At 51.7% G+C, this 18,826-nt stretch overlaps 6 protein-coding genes across 6 annotated transcripts; 3 read left to right on the plus strand and 3 right to left on the minus strand.

The window, feature by feature from the left end:
- Positions 1-1,203: 1,203 nt before the first annotated feature.
- BDZ83DRAFT_567668 (uncharacterized protein) lies at positions 1,204-3,691 on the plus strand (the record flags this gene model as incomplete). Its single annotated transcript, XM_060503974.1, has 2 exons — positions 1,204-3,375; positions 3,437-3,691. 2 exons carry the CDS (start codon positions 1,204-1,206, stop codon positions 3,689-3,691), a joined length of 2,427 nt encoding a protein of 808 aa, XP_060369863.1.
- A 1,409-nt stretch (positions 3,692-5,100) lies between these two features.
- BDZ83DRAFT_715990 (ras family protein) lies at positions 5,101-5,980 on the plus strand (the record flags this gene model as incomplete). The annotated part of the gene is made up of 4 exons (XM_060511804.1): positions 5,101-5,152; positions 5,266-5,405; positions 5,550-5,678; positions 5,741-5,980. The coding sequence occupies 4 exons, from the start codon at positions 5,101-5,103 to the stop codon at positions 5,978-5,980; spliced, it is 561 nt and encodes a 186-aa protein (XP_060369864.1).
- A 1,239-nt stretch (positions 5,981-7,219) lies between these two features.
- On the plus strand, positions 7,220-8,700 carry BDZ83DRAFT_715991 (peptidase family C78; the record flags this gene model as incomplete). The annotated part of the gene is made up of 7 exons (XM_060511805.1): positions 7,220-7,573; positions 7,626-7,716; positions 7,763-7,867; positions 7,921-8,132; positions 8,194-8,225; positions 8,279-8,430; positions 8,492-8,700. 7 exons carry the CDS (start codon positions 7,220-7,222, stop codon positions 8,698-8,700), a joined length of 1,155 nt encoding a protein of 384 aa, XP_060369865.1.
- A 161-nt stretch (positions 8,701-8,861) lies between these two features.
- Positions 8,862-9,751, minus strand: BDZ83DRAFT_715992 (Ham1 family protein; the record flags this gene model as incomplete). The annotated part of the gene is made up of 6 exons (XM_060511806.1): positions 8,862-8,961; positions 9,016-9,049; positions 9,114-9,150; positions 9,205-9,349; positions 9,428-9,501; positions 9,578-9,751. The coding sequence occupies 6 exons, from the start codon at positions 9,749-9,751 to the stop codon at positions 8,862-8,864; spliced, it is 564 nt and encodes a 187-aa protein (XP_060369866.1).
- Positions 9,752-10,293: 542 nt separating this feature from the next.
- On the minus strand, positions 10,294-11,077 carry BDZ83DRAFT_567801 (POS9-activating factor FAP7; the record flags this gene model as incomplete). The annotated part of the gene is made up of 3 exons (XM_060503990.1): positions 10,294-10,486; positions 10,634-10,779; positions 10,895-11,077. 3 exons carry the CDS (start codon positions 11,075-11,077, stop codon positions 10,294-10,296), a joined length of 522 nt encoding a protein of 173 aa, XP_060369867.1.
- Positions 11,078-12,039: 962 nt separating this feature from the next.
- Positions 12,040-17,151, minus strand: BDZ83DRAFT_747837 (P-loop containing nucleoside triphosphate hydrolase protein; the record flags this gene model as incomplete). The annotated part of the gene is made up of 7 exons (XM_060513512.1): positions 12,040-12,188; positions 12,248-12,462; positions 12,531-12,604; positions 12,656-16,511; positions 16,578-16,767; positions 16,830-16,959; positions 17,017-17,151. 7 exons carry the CDS (start codon positions 17,149-17,151, stop codon positions 12,040-12,042), a joined length of 4,749 nt encoding a protein of 1,582 aa, XP_060369868.1.
- Between the last annotated feature and the right edge of the window lie 1,675 nt (positions 17,152-18,826).

Below are 18,826 nucleotides of genomic sequence, written 5' to 3' on the forward strand. Positions count from 1 at the left end.
TCAAGGCACCTCAAGGCACTGAAGCTGCTCAACCTGATGCGCTCATACTCATAGGTACCTAGCTCACAATAACCAGCGATAAGGGTCGTGCGGGGCTGGTTTCTGATGTGAGGGGTTATAACTGATCCAATTCATTCGTACATACACCTAATAACTTACCCCCTTACCTGCAGTGTCCTGGCACGCCTGGGTTGACGGGGTCTCACCCCACCAACCAGCCAGCAACCTACCTTAGCATAGAACACTGCCTATGTAGGTACCTAGATAATTAGGTATCGAAGGCGAATCAACCACCTGCCGCAAGTAGGCACGTATCCTAGATGACAATAAGCGTATTTACTCAATAATCGGAGTTGCGCATCTTGCATTTGGATGACCAGGCAGGCAGGCAGGCAGGCAGGTATCCTTAAGTGCTTTCCAAGTGGTACAAGTACTTCTGCCTCTTCTCAAGCTACCTACCTAGGTTGGTGCCTAGGTAAGGCAGGTACCTAGCCTGCGTCCGGTCATTACAAACATGACCCGTCCGGCGGAAGCGACGCTGGACGGCGCGGCAGCCACAGCACGGCAGGAAACTTGTGCCCAGGCGGAGGACAAACAGACGCAATGCCCGTTCCCGTCCTTGTCCTTACTATTGGAGCTGAGGTAAGCTACCTACCTTACTGCGCAATACTCCATACCATGCCTTTCTTCTCTCTATTATCCAGCTACCTGGGAGCTCTTCAAGCACTGTTTCCACCTGAATGAATTAAATCATCCATCAAAACCTCTTACGTTTAGGATTCGACTCTGACGGGTGCCTCTTCTCCTGTGAATGTGCAAGGCTGTCTTATTGGCTTGCAGAGTCTCCCCGTTTCTACTCTTTCCATCGGCTGCTACCTTGACTAAGGCAAGGCAGAGTTGCAAGCCAGCAGGACGTGCCTCGCCGCAAGCCTCCGCGCCTCACCTCACTCAGCTATAGCCCTTCCCGGTCCTTTTGGAAACAACAACCACCCCACGCTCTTCTTGACAAGCGCCGCCTGCGTCGCTACTTCCGCCCAAGTAATCATTGGACTCATTGTTCCACCCATCGTTCGCCATACCGAGTTCTCCCGTCGTTGCCCGTAATCACCGCGCATCGCCAATAACCCCCCTCGCTTCACCTCGCTTCATTAAAAACCTATACCGTGGCTGTCATAAGCCTGTCTGCGTTGGCCCCGACATAACATGGCTACCAGGGACGGGCCGAGCGTCCCGCGCAAAAAGTCAACAACTTACGGCAAGACATCGCGAAAACGACCTATTCACGCGTTTCTCGACCTGTCAAATGCTTCGCGACGCGCCGGCAGTGCCACGCAACCAACCGAGGCCTCATCAGCGCCTGCCGACCAGCTCTACGATCTTTACGACCCACCATCCGATGACCCTTTGCGCCTTGCACTTTCTCGGCAAGTTGCGCCACCTGTTGACGCGCCCGTAATCCAGTCTGATGGGTTGAATAAAACGAAGAAGAGGAAGATGGCTGTTGCGCCTATGGCTAAAGCTGATCGCAAGGTCGATGTCAAAACACCTGTCATCGCTCCGCCAGCGGGGTTGCCCTCTCATACCCGCCGAGGGAAATCGCCCTTCAACACAAGCGCATCTAGTTCTTTATGCGCCGCCAAACAGGATCCTTTACCGCGAGGGGTCGATAGACCCAAGATACCGACGCAAGCCGAACCACGCAGGAGCGCTCATCGTGCTCAACCCGAGGTTGAGGTTCCTCGCATGACCGGGCCCAACTTGCAGACACGACAGGCATTCTCACAACCTTCGGAAGCGCTGGTGGTCGGAAAGCCAAGCTCCACGATTACAAGACCACAAGCGACGAAGCCGAAAATGCCATCCAAGCCGAAGCGCATCCGTCTCATCGATCAGTTAGCGGCGCAAACAGAAGACAGCTCCGACTCGGACTCCGAAATATCAGATTCCTCGCAGCACTCTAGGACGAAAGCGGCCGATGCTTCTCCTTCCACCCCGATAAAGCCTATTGACATGACACCGAAACCATCGATGCGGCCCAAGGTGCTCTCAAGCACTAGGAAGCTGAGATCGACGTACGGAGAGCAGAGGACGCTGAAGACAGATGAGTCGGGGGGAGACAGCCTAGGCAGCCAGATGGGAGTTGAAAGCACCCAGCATGATCTGAGCCCGCCCCCAACAATGTCGAAGCTTGCGTCCTTTACATTCGAAGAAGAAGAGATCGAGGAAGACGACTCTGCTAGGGGTGGTGGCATCATTGATATCCATGCGCTCAGGCAAGCTGGTGCCAATCACCGTTTTGCAGACAGCATGGCCGATTTGCTTGACAGAGTCGGCACGCCCCAGCCGCCCAGATCACAGACAGCGCGCTCGAGGCGCAACGCCCTACTGGAGCTGGCGAGTAAGCTGCGGGACAAGACTTTTGTCCGTCAATTTCGCGACCAGGGTGCGAAGGACGCCTTGTTTCACGCTCTCGGACAGGAAGAGGACTTTGTCAGCGGCTTCGTCCTCCTGTCTGTTGTTCTGGTTCTATTCACATCATATTCGGTCCCTCATCTCGTCCCTCAGCTACAGAGCGAAGGTATTGCGCAACTGGCATCGAGAATGTTCAACATGGACGAAGACATGGTCAGCATTGCAGCGCAAAGGAAATCTAACTTATCTAGGAACGCACAATCATCACTTACTGCTTTGAAATCTACGATACAGCACCTGGATTTATGGAGGGGCTCTCCGCCCGCCGTGCTGTCGCCAAGAACGGTTGCTTTGAAAGCCATATCCGTACTCTGCAAGGATGGTGACAGTACAGCGACACGACACATCCTCTCTAGCTTGACAGATCAGCTATTTGGCTTCGCCGAGACAGGCTGGCAAAATTGTAGAACTCATGGGATGGAGGGAACAGACGGCGGCCTAGCGCTTTCGCTCCTCGAAGGCTACTCGATTGCAGCTATGGAATCCGACGCCGGCCCTCGATGGACAAAGCGATATCTTCCCATCCTCGCAGATGTTCTGACGACAGCCATGGCTCGACCTCTGCAAGAATTCGGCGATTTCGAGTCGACAGCATTGAAGTTGGCACTGAACACAACAAATAACAACCCTGTTGCTGCAAGCGCCTTCAGTAGAGGAGATCTTTTCCGCGAGCTAGCAGAGGCCAGCGTTGCGGGGTTTGAGCTCCTGGAGCAGTCTATCCGCAAAGGGGCCTTTTCAAAGGATGTCTACGAAACGCTCATGCTGCTACTAGGCGTCATGATCAATACCTCCGAGCACTCTCCGTCAGCCCGGCAGTCGGTGGATGCGTGGCAGGGGCAGGACGGCACAACCTTGGACAGGCTGATAGAAGTCTACCTTGAGCATCGCGATTCGGCTGGAACAGTGAGTAATCAGGGGACAGGGCGAACGGCACAGACATGGCTAGACTAACATGATTGAATAGGCTGATTCAGTCGAGAAGACCTCGGTTGCCGTAGCCCACGGTTACTTGGCGATACTATTAGGCTACTTGTCGTTGGGTAGCCAAGTACGCCGGCGGCTGGAGGAAAAGAGTCACGGAAGAGGCACCAAGTACTTGCTCGATTCCATTCAGGAGTTTATGGCTTTGCACCAAAAGTTGGACACGGATGAGTTGACGACGAGCTTGCAAAACCTCGTTAACGAGCTGAGGCAGAGGCATAAAGCCTCTAGTCGGTAGCGAGTTACAGTCGGCATTTACTGGGGAAGACGATACATTTAGGTGTAAGTCAGTGGCTTCGGAGCCAAAACGGGTAGTATTGTCAGCCACCGTTGCCGTCATTGCCAGCAATGTCTTCTAAGAAAAGACGGTGGCAATCCGGCTTGGGGGATTCTGAACAACAATTTTGACAGACTGGCGCGGCAATGAAGGCCGGTGGATAGGCAGGCAAGCAGGTGTCCTAGCAGGATGGTTTGCGAGGAACAAGACGCTTCCGTCGCCCATCGTTGGGTACTTAAAAAGAATTCTTATCACATAACCTTCGAATTGGATGACGGGCAAGACAGAGTCTAGCTGGATCCAGCTTATCCTACCACCAATCGTTGCTCAAATTCTCTAGAGTAACGTCTGATTTCGATTACTATTGGAACCCTTCCGTTGTAAGGCAAACCCCGTACCGGAGACAGCCATGACGCACCTCACTGATTACATACCTATTAGGCGTTTAAAGGTAGGGTACGGATGTCTAATATCTTGGGCCGTGGAAATTTCCAGGTTGGGAGGGTTTCTGCGGTATAACCTTCCGAAGAAGGTATTGAGGTATTCCGAATCCAGCACGATGTGGTGGGACATTGGAGGCGCTTCTCTTACCTTGTATAAAGAATAAACAAATAGAAGCGAGAGGCAACAATATTATGAAAAAGGCAAGATCTGGTAACCGAGACTCTACGGTCCGGGATACCTAAGCGACGATTTCGCAGAGGGCATTCTTGGTTCTTGGGCTTCGTGAGTTCCTCACCTACCTTACCTTTTTTCATCAAGGTAAGCAGGTCCCTTAGCCTTAGCACGGGTCCACTACTAAGTCCAGGCCAGAGAGCTGGTAAATGACCTGAGCACAGAGCAATGTGTCAGTACTAGCCTCTGGTAGCAGAAGCCCGCCTCTCCTAAGACATTGTGCATGTGCCTGCGTTGTATCCCGCTCTCTGCTGCTGGGTTCGTTCCATACTTGCATACGCCATGCCGCCGCTCATCCCCCCCTCCATCAATCTCTCCATCAACATCCATTACTACCGCTGCTTTTTGCTACACCTTGACGCTGCAACACTGATCCTGTGCGTCCGACTACTCTTTCTTTCCTACTTGCTTCGACTACAACATTCTCCTCGCTCCTCACCTTATGCAGCCAATTATTGCCTAAGGTAATATCAGCCTTCGATAAAAAAAAGGGCAGCATCTTACGTGCCCACATTGCACAGCAGAGGCACTACAGCAACAGTCAAGTCTCTCTACTGCAACCTTACCATCTTCCAGCCTCTCCCTACGAACTTCTCGAATCCAGCATTAGTGCGGGCATTTTCCTCCCCAGCAAAGGGCTTCAGCGACAATCCCTTCCTTTTATTCGCCCCGTCACCTACTTATCAGTCACATAAATGCCGGCGCCAAAGAACAGAAAAGTGGCCATTGTTGGCAGTCGTTCCGTCGGTCCGTTCTCTCCCCCATGACGACATGGCCAGACTGTTCCCGTTTGCATTAAATGCGGCACATGTCTGGTTTTGGAAAGCAGGATCCATAGACTAACATACTACCTTTGAAAGGCAAATCATCGTTGGCAGTCCAATTCGTAGACGGCCACTTCGTTGATAGTTATTACCCTACCATCGAGAACACCTTCAGCAAAACGATTCGCTACAAGGGACAAGAATTTGCAACAGAAATTGTCGATACTGCAGGACAGGTACGTCATCCCTGAATTATCGCTTTAAGCAACGACCAGACAAGACGACGAGCTGCATTCAGCAGGAAAAGTTGGAAGCGCTATGCATGGGATCGGAGACGTGAGAAAGAATAAGTGCCTCGACTGACGGACAGAAAATTGCAGGATGAATACAGTATTTTGAACTCGAAACACTTCATCGGCATCCACGGCTACATGCTAGTGTACTCAGTGTCGTCTCTACCGTCTTTTGAGATGGTGCAAGTAATCCGCGAGAAGATTCTGAATCACTTGGTACCTATACCCCATGGCAGAATGAGGAAGCAAGAGCAAAGTACTGACTGAAACTACAAAAGGGTACCGAATCAGTCCCTATAGTCATCGTCGGTAACAAGAGTGATCTCCGCCCCGAACAACGACAAGTCAGCGCAGAGGAAGGCAAAAGAGTAGCAGAGAAGATCCAATGCGGATGGACGGAGGCCAGCGCACGATACAACGAGAACGTCGGAAAGGCCTTTGATATCTTGATTGCCGAGATTGAGAAGGCCCAAAATCCGGGCGAGACGGCAGAGGGGGGCAAATGCATTCTCATGTAGGAGTTAATAGAGACCACCACATCAATTACACTTAAACGCAGACCCGACTCAGCCTTAAAATGGCACCAGACTCGACTGGTGCTGACATATTGGGTTGGTGACTGGGTAGCTACTGTAGCTGTGGTTAAGAGGTGTTGGTGCAGATGGTGATTTTTGAGGTTGTTTAGAGTGCACGAGGACATCGAATCACGGCGGTGAATTACTTGGGTTGCGCAATGCTCTCCGAAGGACAGCTGATGGTCGTTCAATACCTCTTAGCAACCTACTGTCTCGGATGATGTGGGTACCATGCGGGTGTTTGAGTCGAATTGCAGGGGGAGGGCCAACAGAGGAGTATCCGTACGGATAGGGATAAGGTAAGGTAGGTACCTACTTGCGATAACGGTGATGATAATAATAACCACTTACCTCACTTGACGAACTTACCACCTAATATGGTAATGGCAGCTTGGGTTGGAGAATGGGGCCTACCTTGTCTTATGCACCTTATTATTCCTACAATTCAGGCGCCGACTCTGCCTTGCCCATTTGCTGGTTGGGCGCGCAAATTGGACCTGTGGACCCCCTACCTTACATCAGCTAGGAACTCAACTCGTGGAGTCCCATCCGGTCTGGTCGCTCTTACTGCCTCTGGAACTGCTCAATGCGACAGCCTACTACTAATTCCTCCTGTGCCTCACATACTTTATCTATCCTCTAACAGCCTTGTCTGCCCGTCGGGCTTGTGAGAATATTGAAAGCAGCGAAGCCGAGAGCCTTTCTTCTCTTGCAGGTCATACATTGACAAGCACCTCCCACTTGGGCCCCTTGGAGAACCCTGCACTAGAGACCTACCATCTTTGTGCCCTCATCCGTGCAGCATCTCAAGTCAAGCGTCGAATACTGGGGATACAACAATGCTTTGAGGCAAACAAGCTTTGACTGGATCCTCTCGGTTGATCAAGAAAAGTGCCCATTCACTGAACTAGCAGGCGTTCGAATGTGTTGCATCGCACTGTCCTTTATATTGCCGTCATTCCACTTGTCTCATTCCAACTTCATCTCACCCAACTCGCCTCCGACTCCATAAGATATCCACCTGGCTAGCCTGGCCCTCGTTGTCAGCTTAGGTCTGTTACCATGGAGCAGAACATGATTTGTCCCTTTTGTGGGAAGGCTGGCGGAGGAGAGCTCGAGATGTTGCTGGTAAGTCTGGTTGCATTTCAAGGTCTTTTCAGTCCACTGACTACTCCCCAGCATATGGAGACATTCCATCCCGAGGAAGACAATTCTCACTCTTCCGCACCTGCAACCGGGACGCCGCAAGAGCAGTATGCCGAGTGTCCAATCGAGGGATGCGGTGAAAGCATTCCTTTGGCAGAAATTGACTATCACATGGACCTTCACCTAGAGGAAGACCGCCAAGTTGCTGAGAACCCTAATTCCCAAGCTATCATTCAATCTCGGCAACCCAATACTTCAAGTGTCGCCGCCGCCTCTAGTAGCCACCGGGAATCTGCTACCGAAGGTCAGAATGCGAACGTTGAGAAGCGAGGAAAACTGCTGTCGCTGACAGCAAAGTCGACAGGCAAGGAAGGAGAAAAACGACTTGGTGTACAGAACCTCCTAATTTAATTGAAACGGAATTCCGACTGATCCTTCTTAGAAAGCAGAATTGGGAAAATATGCGCATGAACAGCAGATGCCAGACTGGCTCGTATCTCTTCTTCATAAAGGTGGCGAAGTGAAGAGCGACGGTGAGTGCCCTGCCGCGGCGTGGTCGGGTGACACTGACGCAGGTAGGGGTGATTTCTGTTCTCGAGCAGCTCTTGAGCCAGAGCAAGTCCACCGAATATGCCTTCTTGTGCGACCCGGCCGTTCAGCATGTATCAAAGCTCAAGAAAGAAGGTATCGTAGTCTCAAAAACTTATTAGGAAAAGCTGATGCTCAATGACATCTAGGAGGGTTTTGTGGCTACCGCAACATTCAAATGATGATTTCTTACATTATTGGCGCTAATGCTCCTGGCGTGGATCATTTTCGGGGCCGGCTGCCTACTATATTCGAGATCCAGGAACTCATCGAGAGAGCCTGGGATCTCGGTATCAACTCCCAGGGGCGGATTGAAACCGGCGGCATCAAGGGGACTCGCAAGTATATCGGTACTCCAGAGGTAAGACGGGGACCAACCCGCAGTATCATTGAAACTTTTGTTTAACTTTTGGGGCTCCTAGGCCCAAGCACTCTTCGTTGGCCTTCAAATACCGTGGGTGTACAAGTATTGAAACTCATATGAGCAAATGACTGACGTTGAAGCAGATGCACTGCCCAGGGGTTCAGAGATCAGGAGCAAGGAAAGTCCGAGGCCAAACTGATGATCGCCGTCGAGCAGTACTTTAAGCAAGGAGCGCATCGCCAAGGCTCAAAAGTAACCTGCACGTCACTTCCGCCTATATACTTTCAGCATGCCGGTAGGTCACTGTTCTTGTCACGTGGAAGAAAACAGTCTGCTAAGAGAGACATCATGTTCAGGCCATTCATTGACAATCGTTGGCTTCGAAAAACAAAAGCATGGCCCTGCTAACCTGCTCGTCTTTGACCCCGTATTTCGCGATCCACCCGCGCTTGCCCGACTTATTGGCCAAACTTTCAAGCACAAATCAGCAGATGAATCTCTCAAGCCATATCGCCGGGGCGCCAAGTACCTCCGACGATACCGCGAGTTCGAAATTCTGAGGTAGGTCCTGAGCACAAAATTCGCCCTGGACCGGGCTAACCATATCGCAGACTTGATAGCCGAATCGCGGTGACCTCGACAGTGCACAGTAGCTCTTGAGTTTAGAACCGCTCCAAGAGCTGTCAGGTCGACGAGGCCCGACTGTGTGCGTCTCATCTATGGCGGTCACTCGGTCCGCTGCTGAGCGAACCAGTCCTGCAACTTCGCGAGAGCAAGACCGCGGTGAGAGATCTTGTTTTTGGCCGCCTTATCCATCTCGGCATAGCTTGGTAACTCATTAGCGAGGCAAGTATCTGCCAACACTCGACAATAGACTTACGTCTGACCATCGTATTCGAAAATGGCATCCCACCCTTGACGCGGTTAGCAAAACAACACCGGGGAGATTACACAACAGTGTGCCAGGGTCCTGCTTACCAAAGTCAACCGGGCCTCGAGGCGGCACAATCTTGCCCTAGTTATAATGTTGGCAAAGGTTCAGGCACGAACAATAATGTTGATGGCTTACTCTGGTTCGTCCCTGGAAGAGGAGAGGTTCGCTTCCAGGACCCGGCGAGTAGGCAAACGTGCACACAGCATCGGCGGATTTGTCCTCATAGGCAACCAGTAGATTGTTCAGGCCCTGGTGGCCGATGGATTCCATGAACCATTTTCTGGGCGCGAAAAGTTAGTCATCGATGATAGTCCGAGGCGGATAGACGAGAATGCATGTCGGCCCCAATATAACCTACATATAAGGGCCTGGGAGATCACCGAGAGCCTTAAAGCAGAGGCAAGTGTCTTCAACCAGAACAGGTCCTTGGATCTAGAAGATGATCAAAAGGAACGGATTAATATGCTATGGATTACACCCTAGGTGTTTCTGAGATACCGCTACTCACAGTCTCGGCGGCCTTGCGACATTTGGCTAGGGTGACTTCCTCAACTGTGCCTTGGACTTCCTCGAGGTCAACAGCGTGGCTTAGTACCGTGATTGCTGGTTCTAGAATAGCCTTGACCTCCCGCAATTTATTGGCATTGCCAGTGATGAATTTGACCATCGGCGGCGTAGACATGACGAGCAGATGTGAAGGGCTGGAGATCCGGTCCGGTGAAGAAATGCTGTTTGGAGGATGGGCTATGTGCAAGGTGTTCCACAATGGATTTGGCGCAGAACTGCAATCGTTCATGTTATGTACGTAAGAGAGTCGTTGTGTCCCCATCGACTACTTTGCTTCGGTGCCGAAGAATGTGATCGCGCCCTGTTGCATTATCCACTTTACTGACGTCGTCTAGTTGCATATACAATAGTTCGATGTCACGGGCAATGGAAAATACTTGCGCGTGCTGGGCCCAAATATAAGACTTGCTGCGAAGCAGGTCCTTACGTATGATCAAAATCTTGCATCGAGACAACGCCTAATGGCCTTTTGAGGACGAATATGTCTATGCAGTTCCCTTTCCCACGTAACATCGTCAGCAGTTCCATGAGTAGTGCGATGAAGAAGACTTCTTTACCCTGGCACCTTCCCACGACAGAGTCAGCCCCCCCCAACGAGACCAAGCTCACGTTCATTTTCCCTGACACGTCGTCACTCCGTCGTCCTCATCCACCTCGTCATGATGAGTGATCCTTCTTCCATTGCTCAAGCCATGCCTCCACCCTCGAAATGTTGGTCTCCATTTCGTCAGATGTGTTGCTTGTAAGCTCCACGACTATTTCCTCGTCAAAGGCCTCCCTGGCCTCTTGCAGTAAGACCTCCATGATTTCTGAGTCTAGATTTTCCTGGAGTTTGGCCTCGGGATACTTCCTGAATGGAGCCAGCCCAGCCGTGTTAGCCCTCGTCTTCATCTTTGCTGACGACCTTGCTGCCACACATTTGCGGAGACGAAAAGGAAGAGATGGAGGGGGGAAAAGCAGACGAAGAACAAGATAGTATCACCCAGGACTCCCTTACCTTGCTGCTAGACGGTCATAGAGTGTGGTCGAATCCACACGCAGCACAACAACGAGGTCAATCCAACTTTTGGGGAACAAGTCGCAGGCGTGCCAGTCAATAATGTAGCCTCCTTCCTGAACGTCTCCCTCAATGGCATCAAGCAACTGAACCCCAGATTCATTAGTATAACAAACACTTAAGCAACAGGAATACTGAGTGTCGGGGTTTTCGCAATGGTGGATTTTAATTCCCACAATTGAGTGTCACAGGACGACAAACCTTGTCCTCGTCAACAATCCAACTCTGAAACTCATCATCCCAGCCCTCATGGCACTCCCGATCTTTGACAACTTGATTAACCGAGAGGTGCTTGAGGCCTGTACGCCTGGCGAGCTCTTCGCAGTGCGTCGTCTTGCCCACGCCTGGCGTACCAGTGACAATGATGTTTGGTGACGTTCTCATTTCGATAAAAAGTTCTTTTTTGATGTTTGAATTGAGCGAATAAGGATACTGCTGATTTCAGGCTGACTATGGTTACGTCGAGTGCCGCTGGAAGGGAGACAGAAAAGGATGAGGGTGAAGAACACAACGGGGTGCGAAAAGCTTCGTTTATTGCATTGCATATAAGTGAGTCCAATGAGGGCCACTTTGCCAGGTAAGGTAGCACGAATGCCCGCTATGAATTCCAGCGCTCTGACGGCAACTTATGGATAGGGTTGGTGGGTGTGTGACGGTCACGTGCGGGGCGCCAACCTGCCGCCCGCAATCAAAGCATCTATCTACAGCTTCTAGCTCCTAGGTAGGTTGGGGATAGGCTGTTCTCGTTGTCAACACAGATGAGATGGCGCTCACTCAATTTGTACGTTTAGCTTTGAATCATACAGGTCTGGGAGGGGGATCAAGCACTTGCAATCAACGGATTGGCAACATTGGGTGACCTTATCACCCCTCTGCCACTTGAATAGTTTGCTACATGAATAGAAAACAGGTTGGGCGCTCCTTTTACAGGGTCTGAGCCGCCGCCGTCCCAAGCTTTCGAATATGAATAGGCTGGACGAGTGTTTTTATTGCACAGGTCTTTCCAACCCCCTGTCCTTCCCACCTCCTCTCAATCACTCAATCGGCAACATCCACGATCAAACTGGACGCCGTCACTACTATTGCTTCTTTCTACATTATCCATGCGAGAACCTGACGTAATAAATTCTCATGTATAACCCCCTAAAGCAGGAAGCTACCGACACACCACCGCCCATTCCTGGCCACCGCTCACTTCATAGTCGTCATTATTTCAGTGGCCAGTTTTGGGTAGAGACCAGCGAGCAGAAAAAGGACGGAGCACTCTACAGGGCAGGCTCTATTGCCTACCTGTCTACTTATCAAGACAGACAAGGCCATCTTCTATATCGTTTGGCCGTACACGGTTATGCGGCCACATCTTCCTCATCAACCTCAGCGAGGTCGCCGTTGGGCTCGAAGTCGTCCTCGGGATCGTACTCGAGCTTCTCTTGCTGAGCAATTGCTTGAGCAGACACAATCTCAGCAAGACGTTTCAATCGCGGGGTTTGAAGCCCTATTCATGCGTTGTTAGTGAGGCCAGACCAGGTACGAGGTTTGCTGCAGTTCACATACATGAAGGAGTGTAAGTCTCGAGAGCGGTGATGACTCTGGGTTCAGCAATCTCGTACGGTCCACTGTCGTCCATGTCGACAGCTTGGAGCAGCAATACGTCACTCTTTTCCGTGACTCTGGAGGCAACAGCCTTCATGATCTCGCCGTTGATGGGCTGCTCATAGTCTGCGACCAAGTACTGGTTCAGGAGCTTTTGAATCTGGTTGGGCGATAGCCTGTAGAGGAACATCTTGTCAGGAACTTCCACATAACCTTGTCGTACATGAAATGGAATTCAACTCACATCCAGCAGATATCCTGAATAATCTCAATATCATTCAGGGTTGCCTTCTTCAATTGAAGAAGCTTCGTTGCTTGCTGTAGAAAGGGTTAGCTTTGCTTGCCCGAGCCGTGTTTTGGGCGCCTTACCATCAAGTGCTCTAGCTGGAGAGTGCCCTCGGGCATATCGTGGCTCTTACACCACTCCTCGATACGCGTGATGTTGTAGTTGATCTGAAGACCACGCTTCCAGGAGAGGAAGTTGCGTCTCATCAGGAGGTCGTTGAAGGCGGTGACGCCAACGAGACGAAGCAGTTCAGTGATGGTCTGTGTAATGATAGAGTCTTCGAGGTAGTAGGCCTTCATGGCGCGGAACACGCTGTTAAGTAAGCTAAGCAGGTTGTCCATACTGTAGGCGGGAGTCGAGTTGGACTGCAGAAGTTTGCCAAGGAAACGACTGCTTTCGTTGGTAACAAAGCCCGGAAGCGATTGAGACTCAATGATGGCGGGGATGATCATCTTCTGCAGCTTCTTCTTCAAGACCTTCATCCAGGTGTGGTAGATGTTGAACTCCAAACTCTCCAAGTCGTGCTTGACAATCTCCAGAAGACGATCGTACTCATAGTTATCCGTCTTCTGCGCTTCGTACCAGTCCTCTGCAAGGAAAACGAACGACAGCATTTCATGCACGTTGGAGAGCCAGAAGGCCCCCGGGTTGATGGCCTCATCGCCGTCATGTTGCATGACTTCCTGCTGAATTGACTGCATGACATTGGCGAGGAAGCGCTCAGACTCCTTGACAAAGCCATTGTTCCACATCTCAGAGGTAACCAAGTTGATGAGATAAGAGGGGAAAAGGACCTCCTTGTCAGACGGTGGCGGATTCGTGTTGGGCGAAGGAATCTTGAGATTGCGGATGAGACCCATGGTGACCTCCTCGTTTAGACCATCTTCGTCAGCCAAGAGCGTCTCGAGCTCGAGCTCGATGTTATCGACGCCAGGCATGAAACCTGTACCCTGCAGGTTCTGTCTGTGAGCAGTGCTGGTGATGGCCATCGAAACGGGACGGGGGTTATAAGCAGCGCTGAAGCGGTCCACAGCTGTGCTGGGTTCGGCACCAGCACTCCTCCTCTTCGGTTTCTTGGAGGACACGAGGTTGATGAGGCCAGGCGCGGCCGACGGCGGCGCCTGAACAGCACCGTTTGCAAGCTCGCCGTTGGTCGGAGCTAGCCTTCTTGCCAGTTCCAGCTGATCTTGCAGTTCGGCGAGCTGCTGGCGCAGTGAAAGCTTCTCACTCTCGATCTGTGCACTCTGCTGACGAACAGTGTCTAGCTCTGTGCTTGTAGAGCGCAGAGATTCTCTCAGCTCCCGCTCTTCCTCCTGCATCCTCTTAATATTGGACGTTGATTCTTCGAAGCTCTGCTGGAGCTTCTTCATCTCGTCCTCCATTGCCTGCAGCCTAGCAACTGCAATGCTACCCTGGTTGGCCTCGGTCTGAAGCTCCTTTGTCCGAGCCTCCAAGGCGTTGTGGCGGTTCTTCCAGGCCTTGATTTGACCCTCATAGTTCTCCACCTGTGATGACAAGTTCTTGTTCTGTGCCTTCATTGTGCCGAGAGATTGTGTTAGTTCGACGACCTTGTTTTCGAGCTTGTACGAGATCTGCTTCAAATCACGGGCCTCCTCTCGAGTCTTCTTGTAATCGCGACGGGCGAGTTTACCACGCCACAGGCTCTGGATAAGAGTGACCTTCTTCCTGTATTGCCTCCAAGCCAAGACCTGTCGTCGAGACCGCCACACACGCTGGATGAGCATGGCCGCATTACCTACGCGGGTCTCCATGATTTCTTTTCGTCGAAGGTAACCTTTGGCCGCCGCTTGCGCCAGGACGACATCGTTCCTGATGCGTATGTACTCCTTTCTTTGCCGTTGACCACGCCAAACCCGCTGTATTGTTGTTGCGGCTTTGACGGTGCGGAGCTCCTGGACTTGCTTCCGGGCATTGTAGGCTCGCACTGCGGACTGAAAAGTCACGATGGCTTTACGGGCCTCGAGGTAGCGACGGCGGTAGAACTTGGCACGGAGGTTCTTCTGAATGAGAATGGCGCAATCGTTGAGACGGTTTGTGCGCAGGTTCTCAAGGAAGGCGAGCATGCCGGCACGGAAAAAAATCTTGGTGAGGCCCAGCTGGTACTTGTCGGAACCTTTGCCAGAGCTGGTGCCAAGTGCCTTGGTAAGGATAGCGTTGGCCATTTCCCGAATCTCCGACGCCCACAGGTCCGAGTTGATAAGCATGTAGTAGCGCAGAGCAAACTCCTCGTATGTCCATCGAGTAGGGTAACCAGCGCAACTTATGCGAACAGTCTCGAGAACACCGCAAGCCCGCAACTGGCTAAGGACCATGGGGCCCTCAAACTTCCACGCCTCCTTCGCCTCGTTGGGCTTGATGCAACGAATGTAGTGAACGTCTGTGTTGTTGATGGTGTTCATGAGCTCGATGAGCGAAGAACGGAAGATACCTCCCAGCGTCGGCTTTCTGTTGACAGCCACGCCGATCTTCCTACCAGCGGCGGGCTTCACTGAGCTCGATGAAGCGGAGGCGACGTCCTTTTCACGTACGGCAGAAGCTGCGTCCAAAACATCGCGGAGGAACTTATTCGTCGAGGCACGGAGGACCGCCATATGCTCATCAGGCACGGTGTCCCGGTTCTTTTCGATGAAACCCTCAGATTCGTAGGTGACATCCACAGCATAGTGGCACACGGTGAAAGCGGACTTGCCGAATCTAGGCTTTTTGTAGAACTTGTGCTTGTCGGTGCCGTAGTTGTGGTGCAGTTTCGTGACAAACTGCTCGTCGGAGCCCATGGGAAGACGGGACTCCTCATCCAGTAGGGACAGGATACCGAGCTTGCCTTCGATGAGATCAATGGCCGGTTGATTGTCGGAAAACTCGATGAAAGTCCAGTCGATCTTTTCCCTTAGATACTCCTCTTGCTCCAGCTTGAACACGTGTTGGTTGAATTCTTGCTGTAGCTTCTCGTTGGCGTAGTTAATGCAGAACTGCTCGAAAGAGTTCTTGGCAAAGTGTTCAAAGCCATAAATATCAAGCACACCAATGAATGAGATGACGCGGTTCAAGACTTCTTCAGTTGCCAGACTGTGGTTGATGATGTCGACGAGCCAGTCGAAAAGGCTAGAGTAAATGAACTTGGCTACCGAATCACGGACGACAATGGCTTGAGCCTGCGTCAAGTTTGACGTAATCTTCTCGCCTCTGGTGACCAGCTGCTTTTTGACGATCCACTTGGCGAACTCGGTTCCGTTGACACCCAGGATCGATGAAGCCAGTTCAAGCGAGGGCTCTGTCGGCGCGAGGACACTATCGTTGCGCGAGGCCCCAATTTTGATGTTGCCGAGGTGCAGCAGACCAGACAGGAGTTTGAAGATCTCCGACTGTTGTGCGTCGGTGACACCAATTGTCCGCAGAGACGCCTTTGTGGCCTCAAACTCGGCCTTATCATCGACACCATCGATCGTTGGGCAGTTGCCCTGGTTGAGGTACTCGAACTCCTCAATGGGCAGCAGATGCAGATCCTGACGCTCCTTGTCTGAGGCGCCAGCAACAAGCTGGTAGAAAATGTGGTAGTTGCGCTCCTTCAGGGGTTGGAAGACAAGTCTGGATCGCTCGAGGAGATAGGTGCGAATCTTAGCACCAATGATGTTGGTTTTGTCGTCGAACATGATCTCAATGTATTTGCCGAATCGTGACGAGTTATCATTGCGCGTCGTCTTTGCGTTTCCGAAGGCCTCCATGATAGGATTCGTAGCCAAGATCTGTTCTTCTGTTTCGCTCATAGCTTCGGCGCCTTTTTTGGATCGCGTTCCCGGGTTGTCAGGGGATTCTCTGGTTGCGAAGTATCGCATAATGTACTTGGCGCTGACCGTTTTTCCAGCACCGGACTCTCCCGACACGACAACAGTCTGGTTCTTTCCGCTTCGCACCATATCACTGCAAAACGTCAGCCAGTATTCTGTGACTACCGTCATGGCATAGCGCGAGAACAGGTTGCCCTACATGAAAGCTTCTTCTGCAATGGCGAACAAGTGCGGTGCTTGCGTTGCTCTCTGCTTGCCAGCATAGACCTGCACCATGCCCGGGACGTAGAGCGAGTCTACTCTCGCGAAAGGGTTCGCCGCAATCAGGACAATTCCACTGTATGTGTAAATTTCCTTCTGGGCGTATCGAAGGCGGATGGCTTGCAAGACTAGAGGCACGCAGAGTCAGCTATGACATCGCTAAAGTATCGATTCGAGACAAGTAGTGTACCTGCAGGCTCGTTGAGATGGGACAGATTCGTCAAGTCGTCGCTGGCCTCCAGCATGGTCGGGTTCATCAGGGGGGGCAGGGATGAATCGCCTTTCTGGAGGGCCTCGGCAGTGACCTCGACCGTCTTCTCCTATTTGGACGTCAATACGCGTTTGCAGGCCTAGCCAAGGCATTAGAGGGACCGTACCTCGCCATTGTCCAGCTTGAAGACAAGCTTGATCTTTGAGCCATCTTCGGTCTTGTTGACAACCTCAGACGCGACCCAGCCCTCCGTAGCATCGGGCTGCCACGCCCGTGTTCCGACATCGTAGTTCTCCGACATTGTGACAGCTTCGAAAGTGATCGATGGACTAAGTACCGGAGATGGCAATGGAGGAGAACTAGTATTCCCGGGAAGATTGGCGGATGGGATTCGGTAGGTCTAGGGGTGGGAGCTCGGAGCAATTCGTGAGATTCATGGGCAAGCGAGTGGGCAAGAGTTGCGAGAACGATTGGTTGTGGTAACTGCCAGAGGCAAATACCGTCGGCCTGTCTTGTGTGTCGGACTCGCAGCTATTGCCGTCTCAACCGTGGTCGTCGTCGTTTGCTTCGCGTTGGTCGTCGAGGTAGGGGATGAGACGATGGAGGAGTAGGAGACGAGGTAGATGGAAGGTGGCTTTGGAGATGAAGGGCAGGCCAGCCTAGATTTGGTACCAACCTTATGGGTACAGTTTGTATGGGGCCCTTGTTAGAGATGATTGATGAAGGACGGGACGTAACAAGAGAGACAAGAGAATGAGAGTGCACGCTACGCAATGTTCAATGAACGACCAGCGGGATTGTCTCCAAAAATTTGGCAAGTTGGGATAGATTGCACGCAGATGTGAAGGCGAAGGATGGGACGTGAAAGGGGCGGGTAGATCAATGGCAGCTGAAGAAAGGAGGACGGCCGTTCCTGGTGTGAGCAACAGAACTGGACAACTTTTTGAGATTCCAACGGACGTGGAGGCGGACGTGGACAAGGGCACCAAGTAAAAACGCCAGGTGAGAGAGCTGGGCTTGGCCAGTTGGAGGGACGAGCGCCCGGAGGTGATGTTTTTGGCCGCTGCGAATGTAAGTACCTACTTACTTTAGGTACGCGGGTACCTTCCTAGGCAGTGGCAGTATGGTGTCTTAGTGTGCTAAGCTAAGTTACCTCAGGACAGTGCGTGAGGCAGTATCTTATGCCCACCTTATTAGGAGGACTGCTGTGTTCCATGGGTTGGTATCCGTGGTACCTTGCCTTAGGTGATGCAGCGCGAGTCTAAAGGTAGGTAGTGTCTTTCAGTGTACTAAGGTAGGTAGACGCGTCTAGATACCTAGCGGAGGGGGACAGGCTTGAACAGTGAAGGGCAGGGTAGAGACACTTTTTGTTAGTTTGACGCAAGGCAAGTCAATGTCAACTCGAGTTACCTACCTCGAAATGGTGTTCGTACGTACTAATTATATTACTACTTCATGGCTGAAGAGAAGATCTCCTAGAAGGGTGGGACACATCTCGGAAGGCGACAACATGACCCAGTCATAATAACTACGGAAACTTGAATCCACCTACCTTATGCTCAAACTGTTGTTTTTCAACCTCAAATTCTCTATTGAAAGTTTCCTTTGACATCTTCGCCGGGCGGACGGGAAGGGGATGGTCCGGCCGCCGTAGGTCAGCCGCTAAACCATACTATCTTGGGTGGCATCCATAGTTTAAAGCATCCGACCCGAATGATACCTGATAAGTCAACCCAAATCAGGCTCCTACTTCGGCCAGCTTCTAGCTGCCCTTTGTGACATTTGGCTCCTTCATTGGCGACAGTCGAGAAATCTTTAAGAGGCTTTCCGCCCTGAGCACCAGAGTTCGCATCATGATTTGTACTGGGAGATTTTTGTCATGAGACCATATAGGCACTATTGCAGGTGGCTAGACATTCTGACCAAGAAACCTTGGTTGTTCGGGTCGACACCTCAACGGGGCGGGACAATGGGAC

Source organism: Colletotrichum acutatum, assembly GCF_030867785.1.
Source record: "Colletotrichum acutatum strain CBS 112980 chromosome Unknown BDZ83scaffold_9, whole genome shotgun sequence".
NCBI lineage: Eukaryota > Fungi > Ascomycota > Sordariomycetes > Glomerellales > Glomerellaceae > Colletotrichum > Colletotrichum acutatum.